The sequence below is a fragment of the Stigmatopora argus genome, chromosome 14, assembly GCF_051989625.1.
Source record: "Stigmatopora argus isolate UIUO_Sarg chromosome 14, RoL_Sarg_1.0, whole genome shotgun sequence".
NCBI lineage: Eukaryota > Metazoa > Chordata > Actinopteri > Syngnathiformes > Syngnathidae > Stigmatopora > Stigmatopora argus.
This window is the reverse complement of record NC_135400.1, coordinates 8,661,613-8,673,630: the sequence shown is the minus strand read 5'-3', so window position 1 is coordinate 8,673,630 and position 12,018 is coordinate 8,661,613. Positions and strand designations below refer to the sequence as shown.

At 41.4% G+C, this 12,018-nt stretch overlaps 2 protein-coding genes and 1 long non-coding RNA gene across 22 annotated transcripts in view; all 3 read left to right on the top strand.

Moving 5' to 3' along the window:
* LOC144088932 (uncharacterized) overlaps nucleotides 1-12,018 on the top strand; it is a 270,343-nt gene that overhangs the window by 72,852 nt on the left and 185,473 nt on the right. The window lies entirely within an intron of this gene.
* The window catches only part of nfixb (nuclear factor I/Xb), a 109,684-nt gene that overhangs the window by 30,233 nt on the left and 67,433 nt on the right, over nucleotides 1-12,018 (top strand). For 5 of the 19 annotated variants that reach the window (XM_077620026.1, XM_077620019.1, XM_077620023.1 and 2 more), the window contains exons 1-2: nucleotides 4,713-4,935; nucleotides 5,342-5,873. In XM_077620026.1, the coding sequence (XP_077476152.1) occupies nucleotides 4,768-4,935; nucleotides 5,342-5,873 (700 nt within the window). In that variant the 5' untranslated portion in view covers nucleotides 4,713-4,767. Of the gene's footprint in view, nucleotides 1-3,818; nucleotides 4,661-4,712; nucleotides 4,936-5,341; nucleotides 5,874-12,018 lie in introns of those variants that run through there. The other 14 variants (XM_077620014.1, XM_077620016.1, XM_077620030.1 and 11 more) reach the window with 7 other exon arrangements.
* LOC144089134 (general transcription factor II-I repeat domain-containing protein 2A-like) overlaps nucleotides 1-12,018 on the top strand; it is a 100,152-nt gene that overhangs the window by 58,880 nt on the left and 29,254 nt on the right. The gene's annotated exons all lie outside the window — the stretch shown is intronic.

Sequence of the window (12,018 nt, the reverse complement as noted above, 5' to 3'; positions counted from 1 at the left end):
ATTTTATTTATTTAGTTATAACTTCATTTATTCTTAAAATATATTTTTTCAAATACCTGAACATTCAAAATAACGATCATCAATTTGAATAATAATGATTAAAATTATAATTGAGAACTGGTGTCCACAAATGTGGACATCACATTTTGTATAAGCCACAACGGGGACGCCTGCTCTTTATTATTATTTTTCTTGAATAGCAAAATTACCCACTCTCTAGAAGGTTAATGACTTTTTTTTTTAAAATAAATGAACACCTATCTAAATATTAAGGTTAGGGTTAACTTAAACTTTACATTATCATTTTAACCTAAAGATGGATTGGAGGATGGAAAAACATATTGTCAAAAAAAGGCTCTTTTTTAACCCATAAAAATGTGGGAAATATTCAAACTGTGTCATTAAGCAACACACGCCAAGTGTGTGAGTTCTCTAAGCTCCGTTTGACGGAATCAGGCTCCCACTTGCAGACTTTTCTCCCCTCAACAGTGAAAGAGTTAATCTCAATTTGGCACCCGTTCGTCTTGCCTGCCGTCTTGGTCAGACGTGCGGAGAATTTAAAAACAAAAACAAAAAAAAGAAGGAAAAAGAAAAGAAAAGAACCCACCTCGTGTTAATCGGATATCTTAACATGCGCTCCCAATTCTGCAAATCTGCATTTGCCAACAAATGTAAATAAATGTGTTTTTGACGTTAAGGACTTCTTAGCATTCGATGTTCAATTTATGGGCGCAGTCTAATTAGACATTTGGGCTCCTGGCAGGTCAAAGCAAAGGCATCACGGAGCGCACAGCACTCACATCTGTGACATCCGATGTAGATGAAGCAGACGCATAATTCAATTTCTCTACACACACGAGAAGTGTGTTGCGTAAATTGATGAACGCTTTGCAGTTGGACAAATGTCAGTGTTTAGGAACCAAAAGGTTGATACCAAAATTTGCCACTACAAAATTTACCATGTTAAAGCACGCATGTTTACCAGAATTTTCCCTTATAAACAAATATTCTTTAATTCATTTTCCAAACTGCTAATCCCAGTTAACTCCAGGCACCTGGCAGGGGACACCCTGAACTGGTGACAAACACTAAGGTTGACTTTTACCCATTTGTATTAAACTATTTAGTTACATTGAATGATGTCCATTTCATTTAAACTGGCATGACTGGCTGTGAATGCTCATCTTTCAATACCATTGACGATGTTAGCCCATCCCAGCCAAAATGAATTGGACATCTAGTGGCATCGTTGAAATAAGTTGCATTGCAAAAATCTCAAGGCACACCACTAGCTGAAAATGTTCTAATTTAAAACTGTCACCTAAATTTACAAGTGTGTGGCACAGTGATTTTGGGAACACTGCTAGAAAGTATTAAACCAATGTGACAAAACCCTGGAACTATGTCACGCTTGAGGTTAAAATAGTCTTTTTTGGTATTAAGAAATAATAGGAAATCTCAAGGTGTTTCCAAGTAATGTTAAATCCCAATTAAATCCAAGTGCATATGGCCTAATTTAATTCCCAGGTAAATGGATTAACCTAAACTCACCTTTCATGTGTTGTTTATGTTGGCTCCAGGATGCCACTGAGTGGCTCTATCCATTCAAGTAATGTAGTTGTGGGCCTGCATGTAAAGCAGACAAGGCAGGCAGATATTTTTTCCATGAGGGTTCCACAAGATTTGGCAATTTAAAATCTGCAAGAGTTATTCCTAGAATTGGACATACATGGTGTTTCAGGCAAAGGGTATGACTAAGGAAAATGACTGGAACACCATTGAAGTCAATTTTTTGTGACATTTGAATGGTGGTATATTTGCATTTTGCCAGGGTCTGCCAGAAAGCCGTCGTTTAGTTTGAAAGGCAGACGAAGGAATCGCATTGAAGTGCCAGTTTATCTCTTGTTGTTTAGTTTCCGGATTTTTGTACTGCAGGTGGCGGATGCAAAAAAAAAAGGAGACATAAATATATATTTAACCACGAAGCCACATTAATTTTGCACACATTTACACAGAAACAAGCACAATGAGACTTGTGAATCCCCTTTCCTTTATTGGCTTCTATTGTAGATTTATCTAATTTGGCATCAGTTAGCTGTGATGATGAATGTGGAGGTGTGAGGAGTGAGAGTCAATTCTCCGCCGGGTCCGCGTTGCCTCCGTGGCCCTGTGATGAAGCTCAATCAAGTGTTCTACTGTTTGGAATTGGAAGACGCCGTTTTATCTGGAAGACAATGCTGGCTGTGTTTCACATGCGTGTGTCTACGAGGACTTGTTTTTGCCTTATGCAAATTTGCATTGCTTGAATTTTAGGCTTGACACAAACCACAGTATGCAATCTCCCTCTTCTTAAATATTTTTTTTATTTCGGTCTTTTGCAAGAGTCTGCAAAGTATAATGAAAATTAAACACAAGGGTTTTAAATATTTTGGCTGTTCAAGGAAGCCATTTGTAATAGGCTGAGGTAGAATAATAATTTTCACAAAAAAGGTTTAACATTTTTATGGCACTAGTTGAACTCAATGGCTGCCGTTGACGCCGGTAGACGTTGAATCCATTTTGACTGGGAGGGGCGAATAAATGAATGATCTTTCGCTCCTCCCGGTCAAAATGGATTATACGTCAAGTGCTGTCAGTGGTACTGAAACGTGATTGAAAACGCATTCACAGTGAGTCCTCCCAGTTTAAATGAATTGGACATCTATCCTTGTAAATGGTAGGCAACGGGTTAAATTATAGGAAATCTAACAGAAAAAAACATTAGTATATTTCCGTTTTTATGCAATTTATGAACTTTCTTTTTTGTCACCTTTTTTTATTAAGTTTTAATTCTGCTCGTGAAAAATTTAAGGACTTAAAGATTTAAATTGAGGCAGAAAAAATCCGTATCCATAATGATTTGCTAATTGTCTTTTTTGGTTTCTTTGCAGTGGTCAGGACAGCGTGCCAGCTCTTGAATCATAAAGCGTATTTGTTGTTTTTCTCATCCAGTATTCGGTTCGAAGCGTATGCCTCCAGACTAGCTGTTTGCAGTGCAGGTGGAACCCTGAATGACTTGCCTTGTGATGAGGCAACATGGCAGCCGGCGTTGCTTGCAGACTGGTTTGCCAAAATTGTCATGGGAGTTTGGGCGAATGTGTGCAATTTTAGCATTCATAGGCGGCACATCACACTCTGCTGAGCATTTATCTTGTGTTGAAACAGCTGAGGCAATTTTATTTTTCCCTCCCTTGTTGCCTTTCTCTCAAAAATCTGTATCCATATCTGCATTTTAGCGTGTCCCTCCGACTGTATCAGTGCCTGGAAATCATCTCGCCACTCATGCATATGTGCCTGGTGTGTGCACAGTCAGAGCCTGGGCTGGCCGGGTTTGTTTCCCCCTCTTTGTTTGCTGTGGTAAACCCACGAGCAGCTGCGGGTGGTGCTGGTCTGGAGGGATTCTGAAGCTGTGCGTCCGTCTCTGTGCCATCCTCTGCCAAGGTGGCATTATGCAAGCAGAGCGCCAGGCAGGGGCGGAGGAGGCGATGGCAGCCATACTAAAGATGGAGGCAGGCTGAGGGCGGCGGGGGATTGGTGCAAGGGAAGACTTACTCCCCTGAACTTTGTCTCTGTGTCAGAGTGGAACTTGTCGATTTGGCAAATTGTGCCGCGTTGGGCAAGGCTGCACACTCTCTGGCTGGCTCACCCCACCTGCACCCCTTCTCCTTCCCACTCTCCCCCTCTTACTGCCACCCTCCCTCCCACTCTCCCCCTCTTACTGCCACCCTCCCTCCTCCTCCTCTCCCACCACCATGCTCTCCCTCTGTCTCTCTTCCCTCCCTTTCAGCTCTTGAAGCTAACGCATTGGCTGAGCTACAGGCGTCGTGTTGCCAAATAGGTGGGCCTTACTCGTGCTGGCACAGGCTCAAGCAATGGTTGGGGAAAGAGCGCAGCGAGGACGAGAGACAGCGAGCGGGAAAACAGAAAGAGAAAGAGAGAGAGTTGGATAGAAAAGGGGAAAAAAGAAGCGGCACTCGGCTTTGCCAGCGGTCGTATGCGCCCGTCCAACATTGATTCGACTCTCCTTCCCCCCCATTCCGCGCTCGGCTCTCCCTGGCCCCCTGCCCCGTGTGTGTGGATGTGTATGTGAGGAGTGTGTGTGTGAGAGTCTTGCACCGGGCCCAGGGATCAGAACAGAAACCACTACTAATTACCCCGTGCCAAGGATTTTTTTTTCAAGGTTCACTTTTTTGGAAGGGGGTGGAGGATGCACAACGGACCATTTAATTTTTAAGTGCATCATCCTTGTTGTTCTTTTTTACCCCCATAGTGCAATGCTGTTACGAATTATATTTTAACTGGACAATTTTTCCTCTGCATTTTTTTTGCCAAATGACCTGCTGGCCAACTTCCTTGAAATTAAGCCAGAACTTTTCCCCCCTCCTGTTTTTTTAATCGCATTTAAATTTTTTCAAATTATTATTTATTTTTTAATCTAACTTTTGTTTTGAGTAAGCGCCTCATTCTGCTAATTATTTTTTGACATCCCCCATTTTTAATTTTTCCGTTACTTCTCCACTCTTTGCCAAACCACTACATTGGGGAGCGCGAGGAAAAAACTGTTGCAGGATTTTTTTTCACTTTAAACGCTGTGCCAAATTTATGATGAGAGTGCAAAATGGTAACTACCAGGCCGTCTGTCTTCTTCTAGCTGTGTGGTATTCTGTGACGATTTCTGTCTGCTTTCAGTTTGTTGTGGAAATTTGAATCTGCTTGGAGCTCTTTTGTATGATAGGAGAGACAGGGAGTGGTATGGCTGATCTTTTAGCAGCACATTTCAACAGTGGTCTTGTGGCGGCAAAACTTGGCGATGCTGAGCGACCGGTGTGTGGCAACCCTGGCACAAGAACGCTATGGCGAGATCTGGGCTTTGTTACCCAGAGATATGTAGTGAAGGTATTATGGTACAGCAGAATAATTTCTCTTTTACTGCAGAAACTGGCGAGCGTGTGCTGGCTCAGCTTTTCCCGATTTTGAAACGACCCTTTTTGTATTTGCATTCTTATAAATTTTTTATAAAGAGTGGCAAGTGAGAAAGATTTGGTTCTAATTTAAACAGCTACAGTTTTATTTATTTTTGCTTATATTTTATTAGAATATTAATTACATTTTTAAATTGTAATTTTGAGATTAAGATAACAAAAATATAATTAGCTGCATTGTTAAAGAATAGCCATTTCATTTGAATGATCCTTTTTTTTTTTATTGTGGATATGTTGCTCCAGGTTTATATTTTGTAAGCCTGCTCTTTTTTTTAAAAGAAATGCAGATTTGAAATACTTTTGTCTCCCTCTCTTACCAGGATGAATTTCATCCCTTCATTGAGGCCCTCCTACCCCATGTCCGTGCCTTCTCCTACACCTGGTTCAACCTGCAGGCCCGTAAGCGCAAGTACTTCAAGAAGCATGAAAAAAGAATGACCAAGGATGAAGAGCGCGCGGTAAAGGACGAGCTTCTGGGAGAGAAGCCCGAGATCAAGCAGAAGTGGGCCTCACGCTTGCTCGCCAAGCTACGCAAGGACATCCGTCCCGAGTTCCGCGAGGACTTTGTGCTCACCATCACGGGGAAGAAGCCCCCCTGCTGCGTTCTGTCCAACCCCGACCAGAAGGGAAAGATTCGCCGCATCGACTGCCTCCGTCAGGCTGACAAGGTCTGGAGACTGGACCTGGTGATGGTCATCCTGTTCAAAGGCAGCCCGCTGGAGAGCACGGATGGCGAACGGCTGGTCAAGTCGCCCCAGTGCTCCAACCACGGCCTTTGTGTCCAGCCACACCACATTGGAGTGACGGTCAAAGAGCTGGACCTCTACCTGGCCTACTTTGTCCATTCACCAGGTATGTGCTGCTTGCAGCTTAAACACACTATTTTTCCTACTTGACCTTCCTATACAGTACAAAGTCACGCACTCACTCGGGGGCTCACCCGCAATACTACTCGTAACCTTATTATCATACAAGACAGTCTGGGATGCGTAATCTTAAACTTGTCTTTAAAATGTACATGTATTTCTGGTTTGAAGAGATTCTGGGAATTTGACAGTCAGGATTAAAACCTGTGTTTATCTGGGAGCATGTTTGTATCAGTACATTTGTTCATGTATTTGCACACATATTTGTCTAAATCCAAACGTGCACGTTTCCCAGCACCATCTGTAAACATAAGCATCTGCAGACCTGTTTATCTGCGTGTGCATGCATGCGCTTATGTGTATGGCTGAATTTTTGTGTGCGTCTGTGCGCCGGCGTGCAGCAGTATGTCATGTGTCTATAATCCATGTGAATGTTTTTATGAGATTGGTGTGTATCAGTAGCAGGGTGCCTGTGCGTGGCTTTCTTTTTTTTATTTATGGATGCGTGTGGTTGCGATAGTTGTGTGGCAGTCGAGACAACACTGTGACAGCTGGCCTGATCCCAGGTAGTTTAGAAGACAGGGAGAGTCCGCCTGTCTGCATCCTCAGCCTGAATGAACCCAGCTCAGCTTTCTTTCCACTAAGATCAAGAACATGCACATATGCACACGAACACACTCATTGTACACATCTCTCCTTAAGAACACCTCCACCATCGATCATTTTATTACAGTCAATCAAGCAAGCTGAGGTTTTATCGTCTTGGTCTGTTTTCTTCTTATTCCATGTTGCTCAATTCAGAAAAAAACGTTCCTAGAATTCTACTGAATAAATAATAATTAATGCAAATTTCACTTCATGTATTAGTGGATTTTTGCAGTGAACCATTCGTACAGAAAAATACCTGCGCAAATTTGAGCTGAATCGCTTTTGCTTATTTTTTTTGCTATATTATTTTTTTAAATAGCCCTTTATGATAATGTGACAAGAGAAATGGCAAATTTGTGGTAGAGACAATATATTTATTGCAAAATATTTTTTACCTGCCATGCAGCTAAAACCAAATCGAAACTACCAGCGACATAATTTAACTGATTTGAATGCCATTGTTTTCATAAAAGAACTGTTTAAAATAAATACAGTGTATCTAAATAAGGCATGGCATTAAATGTGAATTACTAAATTCTACATGTTGTGTTATGCATATTTAAATTTTGTGCCATTTTTAAATAGAGTCCATTTGAAGGTCTACTTACGTGTACATGTTGATGATGTATGGACGATTCTGCACGCGCACACACACACGCACGCACGCATACACGCGCACACACACACGCGCACACACACACGCACGCACGCACGCACGCACGCACGCATACACGCGCGCACACACACACACGCACGCATGCACACACACACCCCTACGTGCACGCATGCACACAAATGGCCCAAATGGCCTACAAACAAAATCTCGTTTTTCTTTTAACCAAAATTTGATATAACATTTACTTCTTTCAACGAGAAAGACAAAGAATGAAATGGTTGAACCCTTCATAGACGGCAGTTGTCGTCCAATCTATTTGGACTGAATAGCCAATGGATGTCTAGCACTATCAATGGCATTGGGGGTCATAAGTATATTTCTGCTTCTATACATTAAAATGTTATATAAACATTTTAAATTAATTAATAATGTATCATTTTATTCATTCTTAAATAGAAACACTTACACAAACACACACACACACACACACACACACATATATATATATATATATATATATATATATATATATATATATATATATATATATATATATATTTATAAATATTACGTGCTATGTGACTCTACATGATATATTTATACTATACATGATATACATTTTTCTGTTAATGGTCAAAACATTTTGATGTTGAACAAAAGTACCGTGCAAAACTCCTGTCTTTAACTATAATCCTTTCTCTCACTCTCTTTTTGGTGTCGTCCCCCAAATACAAAGCAATGACAAAGAAGCAAACATTCTAATGTATAACAATTTAAAATTCATGAATTGATTTCTCGCGCAGGTCTATATTCTAGTTGTACATTTAATACAAATTGGCCTACAGTTCCTGGGGCCTTAATTCTTCTACTTTCTTTATCGCCCAGGCCTATATTCCAGTTTCATTTATCACAAATTGGCCTACAGTTACTGGGGCCTTAATTCTTCTACTTGGCAGAGAGGTGCAGCCTGACTCTGTGACAGAGAACCCCATGCCAGGCTCTATTCAGCCCAGTGTGTAACACTGCTTGAGTTTGCCGGGCCTCCATGAGCGCCTCTTCCTGTTCCACAATGCGCCGTGGCGAACCACGGCTCAGATTAGCTCCCAGCGCAGCCTGGTGCCCCTCGCAGTAAAGCCTTTATTTACACTGTGCCAGAATCCGGCAGCCAGTCAGCCGCTCGCTTGCGCTAGACCAGACTTCATCTTTCCTGCTCCGTGCTCGAGCTTATGTTCAATTTATAAAATGCACAATATGCGAGCATTATTGCATAAGTCACTTTACTGTGTTCTTTAGTATCATTTTTTAAAAACAGCATTTATTGCTGTCCCTATTTGAGCCAGCCACTTCATGCAAGCTTCCTTTCCTGACCTTTGCCACAAACATTTGTTCTGTTGCACCTTGCACCAATGACAGCGTGACTCAAACGAAATTATCATGTACTGTTTATTCTTGGGGTTAACTGGAGTTTAAAGAAGACAAACAGAACGTGGTTTCATGCTACCCTTTGCTGTGGCACTTTTTTCACTTTTATTCTTAGCCTCTGGTTGCAGGGTGCCTGTGTCTTTGTGGAAGCTATCGGTTGCCAAGCCTGATTGGACTGTAGCCGTTTCACCCCCATCCCCCTATTCCATGCCGCAAGTGTCTTTGCACTCTTGTCCCACTGATGTCACTGTCGCCAGCTGCGGGGGAGGCTCTGCTTTCAAGTGCTATGATTGACAGAACAGCAGACCCTCCTTCGGTTTTATGGATACTTCTTTGCTGGACACTGTGTCTCTGCTTTTTTGCAAATTTGAAAATTTGGCCCTCCAGGGTATGTAGGATATTACACCCTGCGTGACTGGACACCTTAAAGTAGCTCATAGCATCATTTGAATCAGCACTTCTGCTGCGCAGCTGCAACCTTACACTACTGAAAAGCCCCCCATCCCCAACCTCCTCCACCTCAACCCCACTCACGATGAATACATATATTGTCAGGTACTAATGATTTATTTCCCCCTCATTTATTTTCCATCTGAAGATGATAAAAAAATAGTTCTGGAAAGTGTGTAAAGTATAGGATAGGAGAGGCTGAGATTGTTTTTTGAACACGATTATGGAAACCAACATTTGGCACAACATTCGGGCTCCACTTTGGCCCTCCGTCCACCCCGAGACTCGGATCAGTTCATGTTCTCTGAGCAAAGTGTTCCATATTTGTCATTCTTACTCATCCACACAGTTCCAGCATTAGTCATGTGCAGAGTCCGAGCTGTTTCATACGACTTTCATTACTTGTGCCGTTATGATAAAAAGATGTTGCAGGGAGTGTGGTCTGTCTCCAAAGAAAACCAAAGAGGTGCTGACTCTTCATGCCAAAACCCACAAAGTGTGTGTGTATTTGTGCAATTGTTAGTGTGTGTTGACCACAAACCCCACATGCTTCTCTGGTGCTTCTATGAGGTGTCTGTTTCCTCATTAATATGTCAGGAGGTATTCTCACAACATTCCAAATGGCTGTAGTTTAACCCTTTTTAGGGCACTCGTTGGCTTCCATTAATAGCACAATTTTGACTGGAAGCCGGTGAATGAATGAGTGTAAAGCAGTTTTTTTTTAATTATCATAAATAGTCACCTGCCCTATATGGTTAAAAAATGTCACATTAAAAAATATTAGAAGCTGGTTGGTAGATTTTCTTTCTGGCATAACAGCAACTTTATTTTAATTATCCACACTAAAACAAAACTGAATGAATTACTAACATCAATTCAAAGAATCGAAGAATTCTGGTTTGGATTTTTTTTGTGTGTCAAGCAGAGTTGTGCTCCATTCAATATTCTGGCATGGTTACTGTAGCCAGGGCACGTAGAGGGTTGTGAGGTGTTGGCATGATGGGAGCCAACATTCAAATGGCATGGGCAAACACTCCTGGTCAGACACTTCTAACGGAAACTTTCTTACAATGTTGTCATTTTGAGTAATGGGACCAATAGAAAATGAGCGGCGGCGTCCTCCTCAGATGGCGGGAGAGTGACAGCGACACTTTTAGCCTTTCAGAAGAACCGTGGCATAGGGCCTCTCAAATTTGGCACTTTTTCAGAGCAGTGTTTGTGTTATAGACACACACGAGTGCATTGTGCAGCGTAAATGAAGGGCTGGTAACCACATTTTTAAATTATTATAGCCTCCAACTAAAATGGGTATTTCTTTGTGCGTTCATTTGGATTTCACAACATTCCTTTACACTATGCTGCAGATCTTACTATTGAACAGCTCGACACACGCGTGGCAGTCCAACCCGCTTCACACACATTGTAATTATCCAGTTTAATGAATAAAAGAAGACGCGATACACGTAAAGCCGTGTGTATGATTAAATTAAATTACTTTAAGAAACAAAGGTCAAGTTTTAGTTGTACAGAGAAAAAAACCCACTGTTGCAGAAAGTGATTATTGGATTACCTTTATTTGCTAATTTCACTGTACAGTAGTTTCTAATTGTTTGTATAATTAAGATTAATGAATAAATGCTTTGCTATTAACATCTTACGCTAAGAAGCATTGTTTTTCGATATTAATTTATTTAATGGTAGCTTAAAACAATTTATTACGTTTATTAGTATGGTTAACACATTCCAGAAAATAAGTAGGCTAACTGTGTTATTTTGTATTTCTGCCTCGTATGACCAGCGTTCATTTTTCTAGATATGTAAAATAATAAAACGTGGCAAAATAGTTTCTTTGTGTGTTGTCGCCGTGCTCTAATTTGCATGACTAGTCTGCTCCTTCTCTGTCCATGCGCCAGGACTAAAATCTGTCCGTCGTCTGAAAACATACATAGACACGTGCAAAAGGGGCAGCTTGGCTTGCCCTCTTCTGATCTGAGGGGCAGCTAGCAGGCCGCGAGGAGGCTAGAGGTGGAGATGCTCGATGAGTAGATGAGCAGAGAGGAACGTCTTTTCTGGGCCGTCTCCCAGCACCTCCGTTCTAATCAGGCTCCCTCTCTCCTTGTTCTCACGATCCAGTGGAGCAAAGCGTGACGAGACAGCCTGGTATTGCGGGATGAGTATTTGCATCCACCCACCAAAAAGAACTGTAACATTAAATAGTGCGGCATATTTATATATATTTATTTCTCAATTTAGTTTTCAAATGATAAATTCCGGATCATCATAAAGGTCAATATAATAAAATAATAGATACAAATATAGATGCATTCAAATGACCGTTATTCACAGGTATTTCCTCTTCATTTCGCCATCTTTACGGCAATAATAGTCCGTCACTGGATTCAGGACGATGCCGAGTGGTGATGATATAAGGTAAAAAGAAAAGCTCAGAGTAAAGCTGATGCAGAATGCCACAGTGAAAACAAAGGGAGAGAGGGAGGGCAGATATTCAGGCTTGTGGTGCTGCTTGGCAGCATTTGGCACCCGAAGCTGCTGCTCCGTTTAGAAGATGCCAGCTTTTCAAACCGACACACACTCTCTGCCAACTTTTCTCCTTCTGATCCTTTCTCTCTTTCTCTCGTTCACTTTCCCTCTCATTTCAACACTTCTCCCTGCCACTGCCTTGTTTACGTTTCACACCTTTCCCCCTCTGTACATCCCTCGTGCCCCTTACAATCTCTCCTATTGATGCTTTGGCACAAGTGGGTTGCAGGAAATTTGAGCAAATGGGTAATATAACAATATTTTACTTAATTTCTGTGTAAGGAGAATATACCGTAATTAAGAAAATACATAGAGACCAAACCAAAAGTAACCAGAAATATTTTCAGTTTTCCATTCCTTTTATTATCTTTATCCATTAAACACAGTAGTCCTTCTATGCATTCAGATCCAAAACAAAATGAGCGAGCTGGGATTAACGATAGAGTCCTTTGAG